This window comes from Lycorma delicatula, chromosome 4 (assembly GCF_047948215.1).
Source record: "Lycorma delicatula isolate Av1 chromosome 4, ASM4794821v1, whole genome shotgun sequence".
NCBI classification, from domain to species: Eukaryota; Metazoa; Arthropoda; class Insecta; order Hemiptera; family Fulgoridae; genus Lycorma; species Lycorma delicatula.
Window position 1 is genome coordinate 115,042,318 of NC_134458.1, and position 25,100 is coordinate 115,067,417.

At 31.1% G+C, this 25,100-nt stretch overlaps 1 protein-coding gene across 2 annotated transcripts in view; it reads right to left on the minus strand.

Moving 5' to 3' along the window:
• Positions 1 to 272: 272 nt before the first annotated feature.
• The window catches only part of LOC142323777 (S-adenosyl-L-methionine-dependent tRNA 4-demethylwyosine synthase TYW1-like), a 44,281-nt gene continuing 19,453 nt past the window's right edge, over positions 273 to 25,100 (minus strand). The window contains exons 6-12 of one of the 2 annotated variants that reach the window (XM_075363975.1): positions 23,899 to 24,127; positions 20,576 to 20,753; positions 19,434 to 19,569; positions 15,057 to 15,167; positions 7,473 to 7,643; positions 4,672 to 4,776; positions 273 to 447 (exon numbers count right to left, since the gene is read on the minus strand). In XM_075363975.1, the coding sequence (XP_075220090.1) occupies positions 325 to 447; positions 4,672 to 4,776; positions 7,473 to 7,643; positions 15,057 to 15,167; positions 19,434 to 19,569; positions 20,576 to 20,753; positions 23,899 to 24,127 (1,053 nt within the window). In that variant the 3' untranslated portion in view covers positions 273 to 324. The remainder of the gene's footprint in view (positions 448 to 4,671; positions 4,777 to 7,472; positions 7,644 to 15,056; positions 15,168 to 19,433; positions 19,570 to 20,575; positions 20,754 to 23,898; positions 24,128 to 25,100) is intronic. The other variant, XM_075363976.1, reaches the window with a different exon arrangement.

Below are 25,100 nucleotides of genomic sequence, written 5' to 3' on the forward strand. Positions count from 1 at the left end.
AACCTTGTTACATTACTGGTTCATATTACAAAGTGTAATAGCGAGATTACATCTACAGATACATCATATAGAATTGTAATCAATTGTCAAAAACATTTTTGTAGTTAAAGTTTTAATTATATCAAACATTCAAGGAAGTTTAGGTAGTTGCACATTTCAGAATTATAGCAATTATTGCAGAACATCTCAGTTCTACATTAGATTGCTATTAAACTACAATTATTACTAACTTAATTTTATAATTTATGAGATATGAATACACAACTTGAACATTAAATTTGTAAATTTTTTTATTTATGTTAACAAATTTTAATTTTCTTTATATTAACAACCAGAAATGTCCTTTGACATTCTTTTTGAATTACGGTGCCATCTAGTTTCGACAGGATCAAATCCTCTTTCATTTGCTCCAAATACAGCCCAAGAAGGTGTTTTAAACATATAATCCTTAAAAAAAAAAGAAAATACAAATTATTATAATGGAAACACAATTATTATTATTATAACATACAACACATGTTAATAAAATAAATTACTATGATAACTATCTGAATAGAGCGCATAATGTGTTAGAAACTGTTTCAGAACAAAATGTGAGATTAGTAATTAATTTACAAGAACAAAACAATTTTCAGTTACCTAAATCCTGTTTATCTGATTGCTCTACAACAGCTTGACCATTTCAGGTCAGGGTGTAGTGTCCCGAATGTGAAAGGTGTAAAGAAAGGAAAAATTCTATGGAACAAACCATTTTTAAACAATTTCCTAAGCACAACTAAAGTTTATAATTTTACGCAAGATCTCTACATTATAATGATTAGTGGCTAATGCATTTTAACTAAAAAAAATAATTGAGAACATTTAATGCTTTGAAAAGCATTTAAGATAAAAAAAGGTATTAGAGTTGTTTTCTCCAAAGATAATGATGTTCACTATATCCAGTCACAATTTTAAATAGAATCTCTGAAGATTAATGTAAACTGCATTGCAATGGTTTTGCAATAATAAATTCAACTTAATGAAGGCCAACTTTTCTTTCTTTTTCTGTTTAGCCTCTGGTAATTACCATTCAGATACTACTTCAGAGGATGAATGAGAGGATGATATGTATGAGTGTAGTCTTGTATAGTCTCAGTTCGACCATTCCTGAGATATGTGATTAATTGAAACCCAACCACCAAAGAACACAAATATCCACGATCTAATATTCAAATCCGTGTAAAAATAACTGACTTTATTAGGACTTGAACGCTGGAACACTCGACTTCCAAATTTACTGATTTGCGAAGACGCGTTCACCAATAGACCAACCAGGTGGTTTAATGAAGGCCAACTGAAAACCATTTTACTCAACTTCTCTCTTAGACATGACATGTACAGGCCACTTGGTTTGTGACATGTATCCTCATGTTGGGCTGCCAAATAGTGCATATCATGCACTACTGTAGCCAAGTTATAGTGTTTATAACATGATAGCTGCCATATTTCTGACTCATCAATTTAAAATGTGATGAAGTGATTATTCATAACATAAATTTTTTACTGGAGGATGTAATATAATGATCAAATTTAAATATCCCCAGAGTTATTTATTTTAGCAAATATTCTAAATGTGTTAACTATAATATTACAATTCAGAAAAAAATTACCAACAATGTGATCTGATAACTACCACCAATTAGCTAACATTAACAGAAATAGTGTATAGTCTTTTATTTAATATGCACTAACTTCTATGAGCACTAGCCATTAATATTTTATAGTTTTTTATTTAATATACACTAACTTCTATGAACATTAGCCACTAATAAATTCCTGCAGAATGTAATGAAATCTGCATCCAGCTTTGTTTGAATTCAATGATCAATAAAAAAACAGTTTGTTAAATGTTAAACCTCAGCTGTTGGCATCCTATGTTTACTTCACAGCTACTAATTTCCAGGATACTTCCCTTGGTATCTACGTCAATGAAAAGAAAAATAAGCTGTATAGAAGATATATATATATATATATATATATATACATACATACATAAATGTAATGGCTTCTTCCTATAAATCTGAAGAATATGTCATACATTAATTTACTAGCACATGTTCAAGTGGTTTTTACAGAACTAAGTGTTAGAGGAGGGCAGTGGCCACTAACTTTCCCAAATTTGTCTAGTTGCAATATTTTCTTTGAGGCTATTTGAAGTTATAACAGTCCCTAGTTAAAAAATTATGTACAATGGAATTGGTTTCAAATACTATATTTGAGGGCTATTCGATAGTAGAGATTCGTTATTAAAAATTTATTATATACATCTTATAGCTAACTTTTCTACATAATTGCCTTTGTAAAAATAAAGGCACTTATCACATCTGTAAACAGGTTTTTGAATACCCTCAATATAAAACTTTGTTGCCTGTGAATTAAGCCAGGCAGTAACAACGTTTTTCAACTCCTCATAGTTTTCAAAATACTTTGTCACTAACCACTTCTTCATTTTTGGAAAAAGATGATAATCACTAAGAGCTAAATCAGGGCTGCATGGAGGATGGTAGAACAACTCCCATTTGAAAATGTCGATTTGGCATTGAGTGCATACTGTAGTATGCAGACAAGTATTGCCAAGAAGAAAAATAATGCCAGAACTCAGCATGTCGCATTGTTTTGTTTTCAGTTATCATTTTACACAGCACTATTCATGACATGCGAGGAAAAAATTTTGATACTTCTGTTATCGTGAATCAAAAATTTTCACATCAACACTTGCAACAGTATCGATGTGGAATACTCATCTGTGACAATTGGGGGTCAACCACTTTATTCATTGTCATGAATGTTTGTTCGACCTTCCAGAAACTTAACGGCACCATTGTCTAACCACACTGTCACTCATAATATTCCCTCCATATACTGCTCAAAGTTCATAATGAATTTCAGCAGCTGATAAGTTTTTTGTGTGAAGGAAATAGATGATGGCATGCACTTCAAAGTCAGCAGAATTTTGAACAAGCGTTTTACAGGAACAAACAAGTGAGTGATATTTCCAATAATACTACTAGAACCACAAGGAAGGGCTATTCAACTACGCAAAGAAAGTATCACTAACCCCACTTCATGCAATACCGAGGACTGGAAGTTAATTTCTGAGTATCCCTTGTATCTAATTCTAGATATAAATAAAGCATCTTGTATACCAACTATGACTACAACGTTAATTTGTTTTTCATTGGGGCATTCTGTGAAAACAAATTATCTAACTGCTAGTACTGTAAAATTGAAAAAAAGAAAAATATTTTAATTCTTCAGTGTCTTGTGATGTAGTATACAGCCACTGAAAACTCTCCTGGCTGTATAGTGATGTATGTCATACATAATCAGACAGCCAGTAACATTTTCTAACACTTACAGAATGGATATTTAACATATCCATGATATATACATACATACAGGGTGATTCAGGAGGATAGGGCAATACTTTGACAACTCATTCTAGAGGCTAAAAATAAGAAAAAAGTTCATATAAACATAGGTCCGAAAACGCTTCGTTAGCGAGTTATACAGGGTGAAAGATTTCGCCCGAGTTTCAGTTCCTCTGGGTAAATTAAGGCTTTCTGAAATTCTGGGAAGGTCAATTAAGGGGCAAATTCAATTGTTTCTTATGGTTTTTGAGCTGGGAAATCGAAAAAAATAGGTCCCAGAACTGTATCTCTCTTAGTTTCTAAGATATACCATGTAAAACGCCAAAAATAGGGTCAAAAAACACATTTTTTTACCTTTGACGTACGATAATGTTGTTAAATTGGCAATAAATCGTACATTTTTTAAACATAAATTGTAGAGAATTTAATTATAAGAAGATTGATGTAAATAATGTCAACAAAAAAGAAATAAAATTTTAAATATGTCGACTTTTGTTAACAACAAAACCAACGAAAACTTAGAAGAAAGTTACAAAAAAAGAAATGTGAAATGTGTAGGAGCTCCATCAAGTTGGTAATACATTTCAATTCGTTTTGCTAAGAGGATATTTTCCAGCAATATCATAAATTCATTACGTAAAAATTCCAGATAATTTCTCCATGTGACATGATGTTGTAGTATGAAAGGACCATATATTGGTCATCTATGATACCACACCAAACATTCACTGAAAATCGTTGCTGGAAATTTTTTTCTACTGTAGCATGTGGGTTTTCTTCAGACCACCGATGCGCATTCTGTGTGTTGTTTATTCCGTTACGAGTGAAAGTAGCTTCATCCGAAAATAGTATAAATGGAATTAAATGTTGATTCCTATTAACCCATTGACAAAACTGCAGCCGGCTGACGTAGTCACCAGGCTGGAGATGTTGCACTTTCTGAATATGAAAATGCATTGTTTAGAACATCTTTTATAAAAATGTGGTAGATAAAAACTCTTGATAATGTAAAGACAGAATTTAATGTAATTTAATTTTTTCATTTCATTCATAAAATGTTATATGTCACAATTATATTAGTCTGTAGTTATTCAGCAGGGATAAACCTGTTAAGTTCTTAATACAACTATAACAGTAGCCATGCACTGACAAATACTAATCAGATGCATATTTTACCTATAGTTGAATAGTAATTTGAATATGTGAAATATCAGAAAGTAAATTCTGAAATAAAAAATTCATAAAAGTTATCTATAAATACCTCAGCTGTAAATGTTTTCTTTCCTTCAGAATCATAAAATTCGTGGACTAATTTTGAAAATTTATCATAATCAATCCATGTCCACCACTCTTCATTGATAAAGAACTAAAACAGAGTTATATGTTCTCTAAGTAAAGAATTAAATGTTTAGTAAATAATAATTAAAATTATTATAGTCAATTAAAGGTGAATAAATATACGAGGTCTGTTCGAAAAATAACCAAATATTTTTAATTAGCATCAACGGGAATATTTAGTGATCTGCAGATGGCAGTAATGTGTTCAACATAACCTACTCTGTAACCAGATATTCTTGGATTGTTGATATCTCATTTAGTTTTCATGTTATTGTTATTTGAGTGTTAGCAGCGATTATTGGGAGCAACAATACAATGTAAAATTTTGCATGAAACCAGGGAAAACATTCACAGAAACATTTCAACTTTTTAAACAAGCTTACAAAGATGATGCAAAATCTCTGGGTCACAGCAATGTTATGGTTTTTATGATTTAAAAGTGATCGTTAGATCAACTGAAGATGACCGCTGACCAGGAAGGTTTTTGACTTCAACTGATGACACTGGCGTTCAGAAAATCAATGATTTGGTACAAGCAAATCGCTGATTGACTGTCAGAGAACTTGCAGAAGATGTTAGCATCTTAATTGGATCATGCAAAGACATTTTGACAGAAAAATTGAACATGTATCGAGTTGAAGCAAAATTTGTTCCTCATTTGATGACTGCAACAGCAGAAAGAACGTAGAGTGGATATTTGTTGGCAACTTCTTGAACAAGCCAATGATGATGAAAAGGATCATGCAAAGGATGATAATGGGAGATGAAAGCTGGGTATACGGCTACGACATCAATACTAACATTCAATCATCACAATGGATTGGCAAAGGATCTCCATGCTTCAAGAAAGAACATCAGTCTCGATCCAATCTCAAAGTGATGCTCTCTGTTTTTTCGATTTTAATGAAATTGTGCATTTCAAATTCTTGCCTCAAGGTGAAACTGTGAATTGTGCATACTATTAAGGTGTTTTACAATGGTTGTACGAAAAAATCTGTAAAAAGAGACCAGAGCTGTGGCGAGACAACTCAAGGTTCCTGCACCACCACAATGCACCTGCACATTCAGCTTTGTCAATTTGTCAGTTTTGTGCCAAAAATCAAATCTGTTCTCCCTCAACCTCCCTACTCTCCAGATCTGGGTCCTTGTGATTTTTTCTTATTTACAAAATTAAAATCAGTGATGAAAGGGCACCGTTTTGAGACTACTGATGACATTAAAGTAAATTCTTCAAGGACCTTACAGGCCATTTCAAATGAAGTTATCCAGGACTGCTTCGCGAAGTGGAAACACTGCTAGGAAAAGTGTGTGAATAGGGGGAGAGGAGTACTTTGAAGGGGCAAGGACCAATAATCTGTAAAATTAATAATAAAGCTTAAAAAAATAAAGTTTGATTATTTCCTGAACAGACCACATATTACACAAGATGATGGCATTGACTAGAACTTAAAATGAAGACTGGATGGAAAAATAAATTGGAGTTGCAAAAGCTACAAATAATAATGATATTGAAACAAAAGGATAAGAATATTACAGACATTTTTAAAAATCTTTATTATCTGAAAAATTACTTTAACTACTAACATCAAAATAACAATAGGAATGTAATTAATATATATATATATATATATATATATATATATATATATATATATATATATATAAACCTTTGCTAGTAAAGTAGTCATTTCATAAGAAAAGAAGTTATAAAATTCTGATTAACATATAATTAAAGGAGAATCTTTTGCTAACATTTTAACAAACCCAACACACCTTGTTCTAAAATTTATTAATTTTAATCTCCAGCAAGTTTTATTCCAGTATTATAATACACATTTTTTATAGTAAAATACATATTATTATCAGTACATAAATTCTAATTATCTTTTGGTAAATCATCTAAAATGTATTAATAAAAAAACTAAAATAAAAATTTCAGTTGTCGTCATCATCATTGTAACTTTGCTAATCATCAGATCTTCAGAATGGTTATTTTCATTATCATAAAATTCAAATACACACATGCTACCTACCTCCTACACAGTCCTACCTCCTTTAAAAAGATTCATATTAAATTGTTAAGTATAAAAAGGCAAACCCAACAAAATGATTTAATAATAAACTAAAAAAGACAATTTTACACATAAAATAAATGTATACAAATGTAGTATCATCAACAGCCATCACACTATTTAAAAAACTCTGAAATATACACAACTATACTGATAACAGTGTGTTCAATTAAGACTATAGACAACAAAGAATATGCGTGTGATCTACCAATGTTCTTCAGAAGTTTTAGCAATAGAAATAAATAGGTAAAATTTTTTTAACATACATTTTAAATTATGCCATATATCAAAAGACCAACAGTTACAGCTTCCAAGATAAAAATAATTCATATTATCTAATTTATCGTTAAAAGTAATTATTAGGTACTACTGTAAAAATAATGGTAGAGATACTTATTAATGCAATGTTGTGCAATCAATACTGTAATCTGTTAAAAGATTATACACATACCAATAGGCAAAGACACATATAAACTGGATGCATTGTTGAGTACCCAAGGAAAGCTTTGAATTATCTCCAATTATCTTTGTTAAAAAATAATTTTTAACAAAGAACAAATTTTTGTAGAAGTTCCAAGATTGTAAGATATTTTTCTAACCTGCAGGTAATGAGTGATCTTAGTTATCTAAAATTTTAATGAAATAAAAATACCTTTTTATTTGCTATAAGAATACAATTAGAATGTTCATGTTCAGAAGCAATATCATAATCTTGTAATAAAGCGACTAATTTCTCCGCAAATGATATGACTTCTTCGTGCCAAGGTACATTATCCATTGTTAAATTATTTGCTTTTGATCCTGTACCACAATATGTAACTCCCTAAAAAAAAAAAAAAAAACATAAAAAAAGTAAGTACAATGAAAACTTAACCAATAAAACATATATATGCACACATATATATATATATATATATATATATATATATATATATATAATTTTTTTTTTTAAATTAATGTGGTATGGTTAACTTATCTCATTACTGTGTTTTGGTGGTTTATATTTCATATAATACATAAATATATATTACTTTACTGCAATTAATCTTTGTAAGATTCATACTGTTAAATTATATTTTTAATTCTATAAATATAAGCCAACTAGTACAGAATATCGAGATAATATAAATCTTACCTTAATTCTTATCTTTTGGGTTCTCAGTTATGATTGAAATATTTAATTAAACTAAATTAATATTTAATTAAAATTAAAATAATTTTAAAATTAAGAACACTACAGTGAAATCTCCTTATTCACACTTTCCATATTCGCAATTTTGTTATTTGTGGTGGAATATTTTGTGATCTCTTTTCTACAGTCATGGCTAAAATTTTCCATATTTGCATACATAACATTATGTAGTGACATCAAAAAATAAAATTATTAAAAGATTTAATGGCGCAGGTAGAGTATGAATGTGAAGAGGTAAAAGATACAATCATTGGAAAACAGTTAAATGTCAAAACGCTTACCATAGGCATTGAACTATCCCATGATCTTATCCAGTTTTTTATAGATGCTGATCTATCTTTGAATAGAAGCACAGTCTTTAAGCGCAAAACTGAAGATGCCATGCAAGAATACATAGAACTTTACACAAAGTTTGATTACACATTAAAAATATTAATAACATTTTTAACATAATATTATTCCATACATGACATAATATATATAGTCAATTAAAATAATTAAATCTTTAATTTTAAAAATAATAAATTTAAAAAAAATGTTTCATGTTTTTGTACTTTTGAGATATATATGAATATTAACTTAAATGTAATTTATTTAAGTTTATTTTCCTCTTGATTAAATAGAATTAAATATAATAAAAAGACATATTTTACTTAAAAATATTACCTTCATTAATTTCTTGGGTTAACCAAACAACTATACAAACTTATAAATGAAATACACAACGTTTAACTTAGAATTCTCTAAACTTCCTCAGGTGACAATACACATTCATACACACATCATACAAAATTCTCTTACATACTAAGAAATTAACTGGTCTATCAATCATAGATAACAATATTTTATTCCTATTCTGGTTGTAATAGATCACCTACTCATACATGACTCATCTTATCTTTAGATAATTATATCTCTTTAAATAACCTGACTGCTATTACCTGTGTATTGAAACCTTTACAATGCACATACTTTTCCCAAAAATTACAAACATTAAACATTATTTTCCTTAAAACTAAATTTACAATAAAAATATGATTTTTTAAATTAAATCAACATATATGTTGCTTAATCCAGCTATGTCCATTCTATTGCTGACAGCATTTGTATTTTTCTTGATGTATATCATTTCTTGAGTGGTCCGTTTATATGTAATTTGTTCTTTGTCTAATATTTTGGTGCTGTTGAAATCAAACGAGTGTTTATGTTCTATTATATGTTTAGTGACAGCAAAAGGCTGTTTTTATTGTAAAGGAAGTGATAGCGCTGGTGGTGTAAGTCAACTACCAGACGAGTGCTTGCTCAGTTGTCTCTGAGCAGAGGTGAAGAACAGGTGATTTCGTAAACCTCTATTTTGTTTCTTTTACAAGTTGCGATGCAGTGCTCACTAGAACAAAGATATGCGATCAAGTTTTGCGTGAAACTTGACAAGACTGCAGCAGGAACTTTTCCAATGGTTCAATAGGCCTTTGGGGATGAGTGTTAATTACAAAGACAAGTCTACAGATGGCATAAGACGTTTATGGCAGATAGCATAAGGCTATGAAGAGATTGATGATGAAGCCCACACTGGACGTCTTTCAACCTCGTCAAACGATGAAAATATGACTTGTGTGAAAGAACTTTTGCAAAAACAGACCATCAAATGAGTGTTCGTTGAATGGCTGACATGTTAAATATTCAAAAACTACCATCCACGTGACTGTGACCAATGATTTGCACATGAGAAAAGTGTGCGCAAAGCTTGTCCCAAGAATTTTGACCAATGACCAAAAATCTTGTTGAGTGGAAATTTGTTAAGACATTTTGGAAATGTGTGAAAATGATCCTCATTTTTTGGACAATGTTATCACAGGTGATGAAACGTGGATATTTAGTATGACCCCAAAACGAAGAGGCAAAGTGCCGATGTGCCGAGTGGCACATCTCAGCATCCCCTCACCCCAAGAAGGCTCGAATGAGCAAATCAAAGATAAAGACCATGCTCATTGTATTTTTTGCCATCAGGGGGATCATCCACCATGAGGTTGTACCTCCCAAGACAACTGTCAACTCTAAATTTTATATAGAAGTCCTTCAGAGACTGAGAGCAAGGATCTGGCGCATCACACCAGTCATCAGCAGTGATTGGGAACTTCACCATGTCAACGCGCCCTAGCACACACTGCCTTCGCCATGACCTGGCCACATCTAACATGGCAACGCTGCCCTAGCTACCTTACAATCCCGACTTGACTCCTGCAGACTTGTTTTTGTTTCCCTGTTTGAAATTCCTCCTGAAAGGACATCTGTATGTCCTGAAAGGACATACAGAACAACTGATGACATGAAAGCAGCTTGTGAAATGGCCTTAAACGAACTTCCTGAACAAGCCTTGCAGAATGCCTTTGCACATTGGAAATCCTGCTGGCAAAGATGTATCGACGCAGGAGCCCAATATTTTGAAGAATTTTAATGTACAGATATTATGTAAATAAATGTTTTTTTATACTTGCAGACTTGATGACATTACTTTCTGGACAGACCTTGTACATATAGGTAATTCAGGAAGAAAGGGCTACAATTTGGGAACTGATTCTAAAGCTTGAAATAAGGAAAATAGTTCATACAAAAATAAGTTCGAAAACAGTTCAAACATCCAAATATATGTCCATCCAAGGTATCGAGTTACAGCTAGTCAGTCCCCCCTACCACTGGTGAAATAAGAATATACTGAAATTTTAAGGTGTGAACTTAATATAAGGGGTAAACTCGCTGTTTCTCATGCTTTTTAACATGAAAAATAGAATAAAACAAGTCATAGAACTGTACCTCCTGTAGTTTTCATGATATCCAACATAAAGCCGAAAAATCTGATTATGAAAAATATGTTTTTTAGGTTTGAAGTACAGTAACTTTGTTAAGTGACTAATAAATGCATAAATTTTATTATCAAAACTTGTAGAGAATTTAAATCTTAAAATTGATGTAATAAATTATTTAAAACACAAAAAAAAATTTTATTATTAAAAACATAACTAAACAAAAAAATTTTATGAATTTGAAAAAATTAAAAACTGCTATTTGTAGTACCTCCTCTATGAATCATGAGACCTTGCCATTGGTGAGGGGGCTTGAGTGCTCAGTGATACAAAGTAGGACCGAAGGTGCAACCATATCGGAGAGGTATCTGTTGAGAGCCAGACTAAGGAATGATTCCTGAAAGAAGGCAGCAGCTCTTTCAGCAGTTGCTAGGGGCGTGAGTCAGGATGACTTAAACGGCCATATCAACATCACTCAGTCCTCTGAGTACTGCGCAGCTGAAAGCAATGGAAAACTACAGCTGCTTTTTTTCCAAGAAAATGTGACTCTCTGCATTTTCATATAGCAATGATGGAGGCGCCTTCCTTGGTAAAATATTCCGGAGGTAAACTAGTCCCCCGTTCAGATCTCCGGGTGGGGACTACTAAGGAAGGCATCACCAGAAAATTAAAAAATAACATTCTACGAGTCTGAGCGTGGAATGTTAGAAGTTTAAAAAAGGTTGGTAGGCTAGAAAATTTAAAAAGGGAAATAGGGAAATAAATGTAGATGTAGTAGGAATTAGTGAGGTTCGGTGGGAAGAGGAAGGCGACTTTTGGTCAGGTGATTTTAGAATAATTAACTCAGCTTCAAATAATGGGCAGGCAGGAGTAGGTTTCATAATGAACAAGAAGATAGGGAAGAGAGTAGAGTATTTCAAAACGCATAGCGATAGAATCATTGTAATAAGGATAAAATCAAAACCTAAACCGACAACGATTGTTAACGTCTATATGCCTACAAGCGCCCATGATGATTATGAGGTAGAGTGTATATATGAAGAGATCGATGAAGCAATTAAACACATAAAAGGAGATGAAAATTTAATAATAGTTGGAGATTGGAATGCAAGCATTGGAAAAGGCAAGGAAGGAAATATAGTGGGTGAATACCGGCTGGGCAGAAGGAATGAAAGAGGGGACCGACTTAAAGAGTTTTGCACGAAGTATAATTTAGTAATTGCCAACACCCAATTTAAAAATCATAATAGAAGAATATACACTTGGAAAAAGCCAGGCGATACTGCAAGGTATCAGATAGATTATATCATGGTTAAGCAAAGATTTAGAAATCAACTCGTTGACTGCAAAACTTACCCTGGAGCAGACATTGATAGCGACCATAATTTGGTGATAATGAAATGTAGATTGGGGTTTAAAAACCTGAAGAAAAGGTGTCAGATGAATCGGTGGAATTTAGAGAAGCTTGAGAGGAAGAGGAGGTAAAGAAGATATTTGAGGAGGACATCGCAAGAGGTCTGAGTAAAAACGATAAGGTAGAAAATGTAGTAGAAGAATGGGAGAATGTTAAAAAGGAAATTCTTAAATCAGCAAAAGCAAACTTAGGCGGAATAAAGAGAACTGGTAGAAAACCTTGGGTTTCGATATATTGCAGCTGATGGATGAACGTAGAAAATATAAGAATGCTAGTGATGAAAAAAGTAAAAGGAACTATCGACAATTAAGAAATGCTATAAACAGGAAGTGCAAACTAGCGAAAGAAGAGTGGATTAAAGAAAAGTGTTCAGAAAAGTGGAAAGAGAAATGAACATTGGTAAAATAGACGGAGCATACAGGAAAGTTAAGGAAAATTTTGGGGTACATAAATTAAAATCTAATAATGTGTTAAACAAAGATGGTATACCAATATATAATACGAAAGGTAAAGTCGATAGATGGGTGGAATATATTGAAGAGTTATACGGAGGAAATGAATTAGAAAATGGTGTTATAGAGGAAGAAGAGGAAGTTGAGGAGGACGAAATGGGAGAAACAATACTGAGATCTGAATTTAAGAGAGCATTAAAAGATTTAAATGGCAGAAAGGCTCCTGGAATAGACAGAATACCTGTATAATTATTGCGCAGTGCAGGTGAGGAAGCAATTGATAGATTATACAAAGTGGTGTGTAATATTTATGAAAAAGGAGAAGTTCCATCAGACTTCAAAAAAAGTGTTATAGTCATGATACCAAAGAAAGCAGGGGCAGATAAATGTGAAGAATACAGAACAATTAGTTTAACTAGTCATGCATCAAAAATCTTAACTAGAATTCTATACAGAAGAATTGAGAGGAGAGTGGAAGTGTTAGGAGAAGACCAATTTGGTTTCAGGAAAAGTATAGGAACAAGGGAAGCAATTTTAGGCCTCAGATTAATAGTAGAAGGAAGATTAAAGAAAAACAAACCAACATACTTGGCGTTTATAGACCTAGAAAAGGCATTCGATAACGTAGACTGGAATAAAATGTTCAGCATTTTAAAAAAATTATGGTTCAAATACAGAGATAGAAGAACAATTGCTAACATGTACAGGAACCAAACAGCAACAGTAACAATTGAAGAACATAAGAAAGAAGCCGTAATAAGAAAGGGAGTCCAACAAGGATATTCCCTATCTCCGTTACTTTTTAATCTTTACATGGAACTAGCAGTTAATGATGTTAAAGAACAATTTAGATTCGGAGTAACAGTACAAGATGAAAAAATAAAGATGCTACGATTTGCTGATGATATAGTAATTCTAGCCGAGAGTAAAAAGGATTTAGAACAATGAACGGCATAGATGAAGTCCTATGCAAGAACTATCGCATGAAAATAAACAAAACAAAACAAAATTAATGAAATGTAGTAGAAATAACAAAGATGGACCACTGAATGTGAAAATAGGAGGAGAAAAGATTATGGAGGTAGAAGAATTTTGTTATTTGGGAAGTAGAATTACTAAAGATGGACGAAGCAGGAGCGATATAAAATGCCGAATAGCACAAGCTAAACGAGCCTTCAGTAAGAAATATACGTTGTTTACATCAAAAATTAATTTAAATGTCAGGAAAAGATTTTTGAAAGTGTATGTTTGGAGTGTCGCTTTATATGGAAGTGAAACTTGGACAATCGGAGTATCTGAGAAGAAAAGGTTAGAAGCTTTTGAAATGTGGTGCTATAGGAGAATGTTAAAAATCAGATGCGTGGATAAAGTGACAAATGAAGAGGTATTGTGGCAAATAGATGAAGAAAGAACCATTTGGAAAAAATTGAGTTAAAAGAAGAGACAGATTTATAGGCCACGTACTAAGGCATCCTGGAATAGTCGCTTTAATATTGGAAGGACAGGTAGAAGGAAAAAAATTGTGTAGGCAGGCCACGTTTGGAATATGTAAAACAATTTGTTAGGGATGTAGGATGTAGTGGGTATACTGAAATGAAACGACTAGCACTAGATAGGGAATCTTGGAGAGCTGCATCAAACTAGTCAAATGACTGGACAAAGAAAAAAAAAATTTGTAGTACAATAAACTTAGACCTTTAAAAGTTAAAATACTATAATTAAAACACGTATTAGCCTAACGTTTGTTAACACGTAACCACAATTTTATGACAACAATGAGTAGTATTCAAATTAATTTAGAAGCATAAAGTTAATGTTGCCAATCTAATCTTTCAAAGATCTAAATTTACTGTACATTTAAAAACATAATTTTTATAAATTTATAACATTTTCTTGTTAAGTTTTGTTTTTAATAAGGAAAGTTGATTTTTTCTTTTTGTTTTTCAGGCTTATTACATAAATTTTCTCAGAATTAAATTCTCTACAAGATCTGATAATAAAATTTACACATTTATTAGCCATTTAACAAAGTTAATGTACTTCAAACCTAAAATACACATTTTTCGTCACCAAATTTTTCTGTTTTATATTGGTTATCATAAAAACTATTAGAGATACAGTTCTGGGACCTGTTTAATTCAATTCAGGTCAAAAATGTATGAAAACATCAAATTTACCCCTCTTATAGTGCCTTCAAGTTTAAAAAAACTTTTTCAGATATATGTTTGTATGGATGTTTTTCCTACTTGAATCTCTAGAATCAGTTCCCAAATTACTTCTCTTTCCTTATGAATAAGTCTGTATGCAAACCATGATTTGGCATACTGATAAGTAAAAAATATCTGAATTATAGAAACAAAATTAAATTTCTTTATACCTTGATTTCAATAAAATCAGGATTTCCAAGTCCAACAAGTTCTGCATAATTCTGCAGTTCATCAAAATTCCACGCTTTAACCAAAGTCAACCTATATACAGTACGTTGACCCTAAAAAATAAAACAGACTGCAATAAAAAAACCTTACAAAACATATATAATATTAAAAATAAATAATAATTTAAAAAACAAACAATCAGTAATCATTAATAATTTTCCTCCAGGTCTGCTTTCAATAGTAACAATTTTTTACTATTAGTGCTTCTCATGGATGTCAAAAAGCTTAAAAGCATAAACTTTTCAAACACTGTGTGTGATCACATTTGCTGTAAAAATACGTTTATTTTAATGTGTGTTCACATCATTAAAATAAACTATTTCTCTGGTAGCAATCACTGGACTAGTTAAAATATGTACTGTTTTGCATTATCTACTACTGTAGAAGATAGTGCTGCTATCATATTCATTTTTGTTCCAATTTAAAGTAATATATGTTATTAATAATAGCAGACATTTTGATAATTCATAAGAACGTACTTTATTTACATAGATATATTTTCTGACTAAATTCTTTCCAATTTATTATTATTTAATTCTGAAATGCTCAGCTGCAATGAAAAATTTGGCTTGGCTTATTGTACCTGTCATGCAAAGGCTATTTGAAAAGTAACTTCAGATTAGTTATTAAAAAAAAAAAAAAATTATATACATCTTATTACTTTTCTACATAAGTGCTGTCCAAATTAAGGCACTTGTCATATTTGCAAACAAGTTTTTGAATACCCTCATCGTAAAACACTGCCAAATGTAAATTAATCCAGGTAGTAATACCATTTTTCAATTCATCATTTTCAAAATGCTAAATCATTAATCATTTCTTCATTTTCAAGAAAAGGTGATAATCACTGGGAGCCAAATCAGAGTTGTATGGAGGATGCTAAAATAACTTCCATTTAAAACTGTTGATTTGGCATTGAGTGCATACTGCAATATGCGAACGAACATTGTCATGAAGAAAAATGATGCCTGAACTTAGCATGCCACGTCATTTGTTTTGTATCACCATTCTCAATTTCTTCAACGGAGTAAGTTTCAGCATTAACTATCATACCTCTTTCCAAAAGATCAACCGAGATCACACCTTTACGGTCCAAAAAAATCAATGCCATTACCTTTTTTGAAGAAAGTGCTTGATGAGCCTTTACGGGTTTTTGAGGAGAACTGGTGTGTTTCACTGTACTGATTGAGTTTTTGTTTGCACATTAACAAATTTAATTCATATCTCATCACCTATTATGATGTGGCCAACGAATTCATCCTTCTTGTTATGGTAACAGTGAAGGAAGATTAGTGCTGACCATATCCTCTTTTTGTGTTTTTCAGAAAGAAGATTAGGCATACAGTGGCACAAAATTTGTGAGAGCCTAACCTATCAGTTACGATTTTATACAGCAATGTTTGCGATATGTGAGGAAAAAATTCAGATAATTCTGTTATCCAGAATCTATGATTTTCTCAAATTTTCACATCGATACTTGCAACAAGTTCATCTGTGACAACTGAGAGTCGACCATTTCTTTCATTGTCGTGAATGTTTATTTGATCTTTCCAAAACATTGTATTACCTTGTCAGGTAGCCTCTTACCTTAACACTCTCAGTATGATATTCTCTTCATATACTACCCAAATTTTACGATGAATTTCAGCAACTGACAAGTTTTTTGCGAGAATGAAATGGATGATTGCTTGCACTTCACATTCAGTGGGATTTTCTATGACAGCAGCCATTTCAAATGAGAGTTTTATAGGAACAAACAAGTGAGTGATATTTCCAATAACACTACTAGAATCACACTGAACTGGGCTATTCAACTGTGCAGATAGAATTGCTAGCCCTACTCCTTCGCGCAATACCAAGGATCAAAAGTTAATTTCTGAATAACCCACATACATATATTGTCCACTTATATCTGCTGATTCCTATCCAAGTTATAAATAAGTATTTACATAATAAATAATTTTACTTTTCCTTAATATAAGAACAATTTTTAAATAGTCATATATTTAAAATAATCTCTAATTCACTATGCAGACAGTAAGAATAATCACAGGTTAGAAAAAAAAATTAAAACCTAGTGGATTCAAAATATTTTTTATTCCACAATTCATTAACATCATATCTTAATTCTGTTCAATATTTATTGATTAATTTAATCAATGTCCGTGAACTGAATTCAGTAAATATGAAGATTATAATTAAATAAATGAGATAAAATAGTAGTTTGATACTGAAATTCAAACCAAGATCAAATGACTATCTATAAATTATTCTTCAATATCATGTATGATGGTTTATAATTCCTTAATTAATAATAAATTCATTATTTTTGTGTAAAATATTCAGCATAACAAACATTTTTGTAAATTAAAATTAAGACCATCATCATCAGAAGGCAGACTGACTACACACAGTTAACACTTTCTGCTAGACAATGTGTAGCACACTACCTTAACAACTGTTTACCAGAAGTTAAGATTTTATGCATCAAACATAATACGCTTTAAACCAATATTTGTATATAATTCTCCAACACATGTCATTGGTTGTTTTTCTCTTTACTTAACACGAGGACTGAATGGAATCCAATGCACAAATGCTTTAACTCAAAATTAAAAAGAGACAGTCAAATAAAACAAACATGGCTGAGCTTTATTGTTACAGAATTATCACCTCTGAGGATTGTCAAATGTGATACACATGTCTCCTAAGTTGTTTTAACATCTCTATGTACCACACAGAATTTACAGTTGATACAACTTCCAGGTAATCAGTCAAATCCATGTGTTTGGAATCTCAGAACACTCTCAAGATAACTTTTTTGAAAGGATTGTTTTGAAGTTTTTTGATATTGGCAAATAATAGTGCCAGTATTCCCTGGTCTGTTGTTTTTCTTCTTTGTTGTAAGATGCATTCAAGTTTCTTTTAATACAATATTGAAAACTAAAACATCTTGTCACGATAAGATTTTAGATGCATCGACTCAACAGTGTTGTCTTTGGCAGGTGTACACAACTCGATAACAATGACTACTGACAGAAAATGATAGAACATGGGTCAACAAGTTTTGGAATGTTTAGTAATAAGAAAATAAACTGCAATATTTCATCAGAACCTGTAGCTTTGTCCAAAATTTTGTTCTCCTGTTAAGTTCCAGGGTGCATTAAAATTTCAGTCGTTCCTCACAGTATTATAATAGCCTTTGTTGACTGGTCCTGGGTAAAAGGGTAAACTACTCTAATCACATGTAGTCCATCTGTATCTGTAGATTAATTATCTCTTTCCTCTTCTCTCATCCTTCATTCCTTCTTCTTCAGATAAGTACAATAGGAACCGGGTCAACTGTCCTGATTACCATCAAGGCACCTTTTGGTACCTGGCAGGGCAGCCACTCCTTTAAAAAAATTAGTTGGGTAGTGACCCTGGGTTGGAATCATGCAATATCCTACCCAGAGGTTCCACAGGAAACCAAACTGGTGATTTTCAATCACCAGTCCTCTTATTCCTTAATTCCTTATTTCCTTTGGCTTGGGTTAAGCCAGCCTTCTTATTCATATTCTATATAAAAAAAAATCTTCAATAATTTATAAGGCTGCAGCCACTTCTTATAGAATTATGTTATACAGAAACATGTGTGTGGTGATTATAATACTAATTTGACTACAGAAACAATATTAATTTTGATGAATCCATACAGAATTCTTTGATATGAAGGTATACAAGTAAAAATAACTGGACTGTAATTCAAATTTAGTAATCTGTGAGAATGAAATTTTAAGCTTAAGTGAAAATGTATATTAACTGCAACAACTTGTTTAAAAATATTTATAATATTAACATAATTATATTTATTATAACTTATAATATGAACATAAAGCATGAAGTAAGTTATTAGTAATAGAAGTAAATTACTTCAATATAATTAAGTATAACTTACATCACATACAATGTATATATATCATTATAAAAATTGTAAATTAATTTTAAAATGAAGGAAAGTAAAATATACTTTATTGTAATTAATAAAAAGTAAGAAATTAACTCAGGGAGGTAAAAATAAGAAAAACATATTCAAGCAGGAACAAGGTGAATTCTTTCTATAACCTAAAACCATCAATAAAATCAATCTTTCCATGAAAAGTATTAGGTTTTAAAATTTCAAAATCACAGTTTTCATTAAATCAAATTAATGGGAGATTATGGTCAGTAACTAAAATTTTGATTTTTTTATCACTATAAATAGAAATAACTAGTAATACAACTTAAAAAAATACTAGCAAATATTAAGTAGAATAATAATGAAATACATAACATTATACCTTATCAGAAAGTGCTTTAAGACTATTAGTAAATCTTTCCCAAAAATCTCTAAATAGAGGTCGATCTATTTTTTTTAAACTGTCTTTTGTACTGGCGTCAACACTTACATATAATTGTGTGACAGGACTTAATTCCCTGAAAAAAAATCAAAATTAACCAATTTAATAAACAAATCAATTAAATAAATTTATATCAACTGACAAAATTTTCCATACAAATACACACAACTGAACATCCAAACCTCCTCTGTACACTTTAATGTAACACTGAATATGAGGCCTGGAAAACCCTTAGATTTGCTCTAATTGATTTAATATATTTTCTATCCTACAATCCAGCCTTCAGAACTACAAAAAAAACTCACAAATCAGTTCACAATAACAACCACCAGTTCATAATACAATCATCAAATAAACTACAATCCCCCTAGAATATATAAACTGAATTACTCAAACTGCATGATGTTTTTACATTTGTCAAATGTCATACAGCTCCGAGGATGTGACCAACACTTAAACTTTCTCCACAGCAATGTAAAATCAAAATAAGCCATTTCATAGATATAAATCACAAATCCACTAACATCGATAACCCTCATATTCTATACATATTCAATAAAGAAATCAAACTATATCAAATATATAAATACACAGCAATGACACACTGAATGAACGAACACATAACCTAAATTCAGCACAATTTTTGACCAAACTTTAATTACATTCTGCCTAACTTAAAGAATCGTCAACAATAACATCAGGTAAAACTCGGCAGCAATAACACCTGATAAAACCTAGTTGAAAATAGCAGCATCAGTCATTAAACAGTATTACAAGAATGAATGAAATAATTTTTAAGTAACTTATTTTTAAAAAAAAACACTATCTTTTTCAGTTACCTAATAAAAATATTTACAACTTTAAAAAAAAACATTTCTTAATTACATAAACATAATTTTAAACAATACAGAAGAGATTTTAAATATGAGATAAATGAGATCAAAAAGAATAAATAAATTAATCCCAACTTAGAATTAATAGTATTTAAAATAAATATAAAATATTAATTATATAAATATAAAATATATAATCATATAAATACTTTATATAAATATAAAATATAGTAATTAACAAATCATTACCTTATGGCATCAGGAAATTGTGCATTTGTTACAAGAAATGATGAGATTCCTTTAGAATGAAGAAGTTGAATAAATTTGTTTATTTCAGGATACATAATTGGTTCACCTACTAATGATAAAGCACAATGTTTTGCAGTCATACCTTCAATAAATCTTTCAGGTTTCACTCCAGGAACTCCTACACAACATAAAAAGTAAAAATAAAATAAGTACAAATCTTACACAAACATTAACACAATAGATAATCTGAATCAAAATTATCTGTAGTAAATTTTTTAAAAACATTCTAATAAAGTATTTTTTTTAAATTAGTAAAGTAAATTTACATGTATACTACCTACATGAATAAAATTCAACATTACTATAATTTTTATTGACTAACAGTTGCTATTTATAACTTTATAAATTCAACAAAGGTTATAATCTTAAATTTGATTTCTTTTCCTTAAAATCTGTCACTGTTGTATGGAGATTTGTTGTATATTATAGAATGTACCCATCGTTTATCATAGAAAAGGATCATAATTAATGGGCTGCTTTCACTTTGCATTACATCCCTTCTTAAAGTTGTGATACATGGTAGCATCTGAAATACAAGTGGAACTATTCAAGCTGCTTTCTCTAAGAGTAAGTCCACAATGTCAGTCCCAGTGGTGAGAAGAATAAAAATAACACTTACAGGTCTGGATGTTATCTGTATTTAGAGGGCTTGGCATGCTGGTATGCATATCAATACTGCAGCACTAACATTCATCACATCGAAAAAGGTAAGAGAGAACCACTTCAGTCCTCACTTTCCTACTAAGCCTGGCATGAAATTCTTGCTATATTGAGTACGTCTAAGCAATTTCTGAGACTGATTGATGTCTCATGCCAAGATAACTGCTCAGTTATGATAACTAGCATACAAACACCATACTTCTCATTAAATTTATTATTGTTATGCATGTACAAGGACGGTTCAGAAAGGTCTTGGCCTGACAAAGCAAACACAAGAGTTTTCAGAGATTTTTTCAATGTAGTCACCTTTCAATCTGATATATTTAGATCAATAACTTTCCAACTTCTTAATACCTTCAGTATAATGTAATCTGTACAACTCTGTAAAATAAGAGACTGTCTAAGCTTTAACCTCATCATTTCAAATGAATCTACATCCAGTGAGCCAGTTCTTCAGGTTTGGAGTTCAAGATGTATGTGCAGGAGGCGTTATTGTGGTGAAAGAACACTTTCTTTTTGACCAGATATGGAAGTTTAGTCTGAATAGCACCCTTCAAATAACTAGTAGTAGAGCATAATACTGCAGTGATGGTCCTGACTTCTTTCTCCAGGTAGTTTATGAACGACAATGAGAATCTCAAAAAAACCACAGCAATAACTTTTCCAGCAGATGGAACATTTTTGTTTCTTTGGCACACTTTCATATCCTCCCTCTGATTATTTGAATTACTATTTTGTCTTTGACAAGTAATAGTGAATCCACATTTCATCTAATGAAATAAAATGCCAAAGAAAATAAGCAGAATTTAAATAAGTAAACACTAATACTGCGTCCAAAGCAAAACAGAACCACTGAGCATGCTGCCAAAAATTCTGACTGACCAATCATTACTGAAAAAGCTAGGAAAAAAGCTTCAGTTGTATCCTCTTCTATTTTTGTCACTGCACAAACTTTAGTCACTAGCAAGGTGGAGTATTAGTTTCATGTTCGAATCTTTACTGTCAATACAAAGAATGAGATCAGCAGAGAACAGTAATGTAAGATCAAGATGAAAATAGCATTGCAATTTATATGGTGAAGATGTATAAACAACATGAATGGCTAACCAATATTAAGTTGCCAGTGCAGTCATTTCATCAAAATAAAACAATAAAATGAATGTGTTAACAATTAATATTGTTATGCAGTACAGAAATAAGTTACTAAGCTGTTAATCTTAGGAAGGCGGTAGACCAAGCCTGCCTCTGTTAAAAATTTGAACCAAGAACAATATGGATAAATTCATCAATCTTGATTTACTGGCAGAAAAATCAACCAGCAAGGAAATTTGCAAAGACATATTCATCATACATATGTGTGTGTGTGTATGTATATATATAAAAAGCTCTCTAACAAAAAAATGTATATACTCTTTCACAAAATATACTGAATAAAGGTCAGAGAGATTTAATAGACTTAAATCAATGTTCTAAGAGCTGTTTTTAAAAATAATCAATTACTTGGAAATGGATCAATTGTCTGATAATGTCTAAGTAAATTAAATTTATCCTGAAATACAATAGCTACAGCTCCTTTGAAGAACTTAGACAAAGAAAATGTTGTTTTGCAACTGTCTTGAACCCCAACACCCACCCTCAAGACCTGTTAAAAATTTGAAACTAAATTTTATATTCTCTGACTGTTTGAAGGTGATTTACAGAAAGTGATTTATATTTGTCTATAACCACTATGAAATTTGATAATAGTGCTGTAGATATTAAAAGTCAATATCAATCCACTTATAAAATTATACTGAAACTAAACTTTCAGAAAACCTTTTCAAAGATAGTTCTACAACTTTTTTTTCAGATGAATTATCATTAGCATATTGTTAACATGCCTATTTTAAAACAACATTAATTATATGTGATTTTACACAAAGCTTGTAAGAACCAAGATCTCAACACCACTGAAAGTGGTCAGGTGTCACCTGACCACTTTCAAGAGAATTACTAGTGGGACTTTTTCCCACAAGTAACTCCACTGAAGAGCAAGACAGTAAATTACTGTGACAGGTAGTTACACATTATAGTTGTAACAGGTAGTTACACATTAAATATCCTTACCTACAAATCCTTTCCCATTTTACTTCTGTGAATCTAGGACTGACCGACCCTGTTACATCTTCCAAGCTCAGTAAACTAGGATTTTAATGAAAGTTCCAGAATCTTTCATTAAGACTGTCTCTGGAACAGTCTAATGGCTGCATAACATGCTAGCAACTGAAGTGCCTATCTGATAGACGACCTGCTAATTCATTAAAAAAAAACTCAGTTGAAAAAGGAACTGCACAATTAACTTCAAAAAGATACTTATGAAGTATAAATTCCAAGAAAATTTTAAAGCGAGTTAATAATAATTTACATTACATCTGAAAAAGTGATAGTTTTAGTTTTGTAAAACTGCTAATACCATCACAAATAATTTTTTTCAATTAGGTCACCATATGTTACAGGAAGAAAATAAAAAGATGTTTAGGAACAACAAGGTGAATCAGTAAAAATAAAAAACAAAAAAACTAAATGTAAAAAGAAAAAAATATAAATATAAACTTCATTTTTACCTTTAAACTGATTAATCAAATTATAATGATTCTTTAAAGCACTATCTAAAATATCTTCTGCAGGATCCATTTTCCATCTCCAATCAGTTCCAACTGGATTTGAATGATGTCGCCAACAAAATACACATTTATTTGCACAAGCAAGACTAGGTGTCGCCTCCATACATCGATGACTTTCAATACCATAAAATGTATGTTTATAACAACCACCTCTTCCTCTCAACATCGACTAAAATGTAAAAAAAAGAAAAAGATCTACATAAAATCAAAATAGGAATTAGAGAAAACTAATCAAGGTGAGAGTGGAATTTCAGCTTGAATTCACTAAAGAACCCTACTGCCTAGCATTATAAGACCAGTGGCACAGTGCATTATTCATGATGGCATTACATCTGAGTATTAAAGTTTGGTTTCTACGTGAAAAAGCCTCATATATCATATTAAAACAATATTCATAAAGAAATCTATGTCCAATTTTAATGTTTAAAAATAGTTACTAAGAAAAATTAACACATTTAATAAAGAAAAAAACATCAGGCGACAAAAAAAAGGAAAATAAGTACATAACCATGAAAAACTTTACCTTCTCCCGTTTAAATCTGTATATATCAAACTCTGAAAACTAGATTAAAAAAATGGTTGAATACATTGTTAGATCAAAGAACTCTAATCTAGATATATAGAAATTCTACTTATTTGGTTAGAAACAAAGAGAGTAGTGAACAGTGTTCTAACCAGTTATGATCAGGAACATAGAACCACCATGGAAGCTGTCACTGTCATTATATAACATCGCATATGTTAAACCAAATAGGAGGATTATGTTACGATTGATGAAGTAAATTCATAGGCAATTGATAAATTACCTTAAATATCATCACACACACAGTTAGTCACCATTTCCTGCTGTATTTCCTTAGCTCAAGTAGTAGATGGTGGATTATGAAAGTGATTGCTGCAGCTCCTGCATAGCAAGATATGTAGTATCATTGGTTTTTTGCAAGCAGAAGAAACAACTACAGCAAAATCTGTCAAATGTGAAAGTTTATGGTAACATAACTTTGCTTATGGTTTATAAATGTGCATAGTGATGGTTATGTAAGAGAACACTGCAGGAAAATAAAGAAAGCGTAAATTACATGTGCATGATAAGAAGGAAGAGGGTGACATTCCATTGCAAGTGATGAATTTGTTTAAAAAAC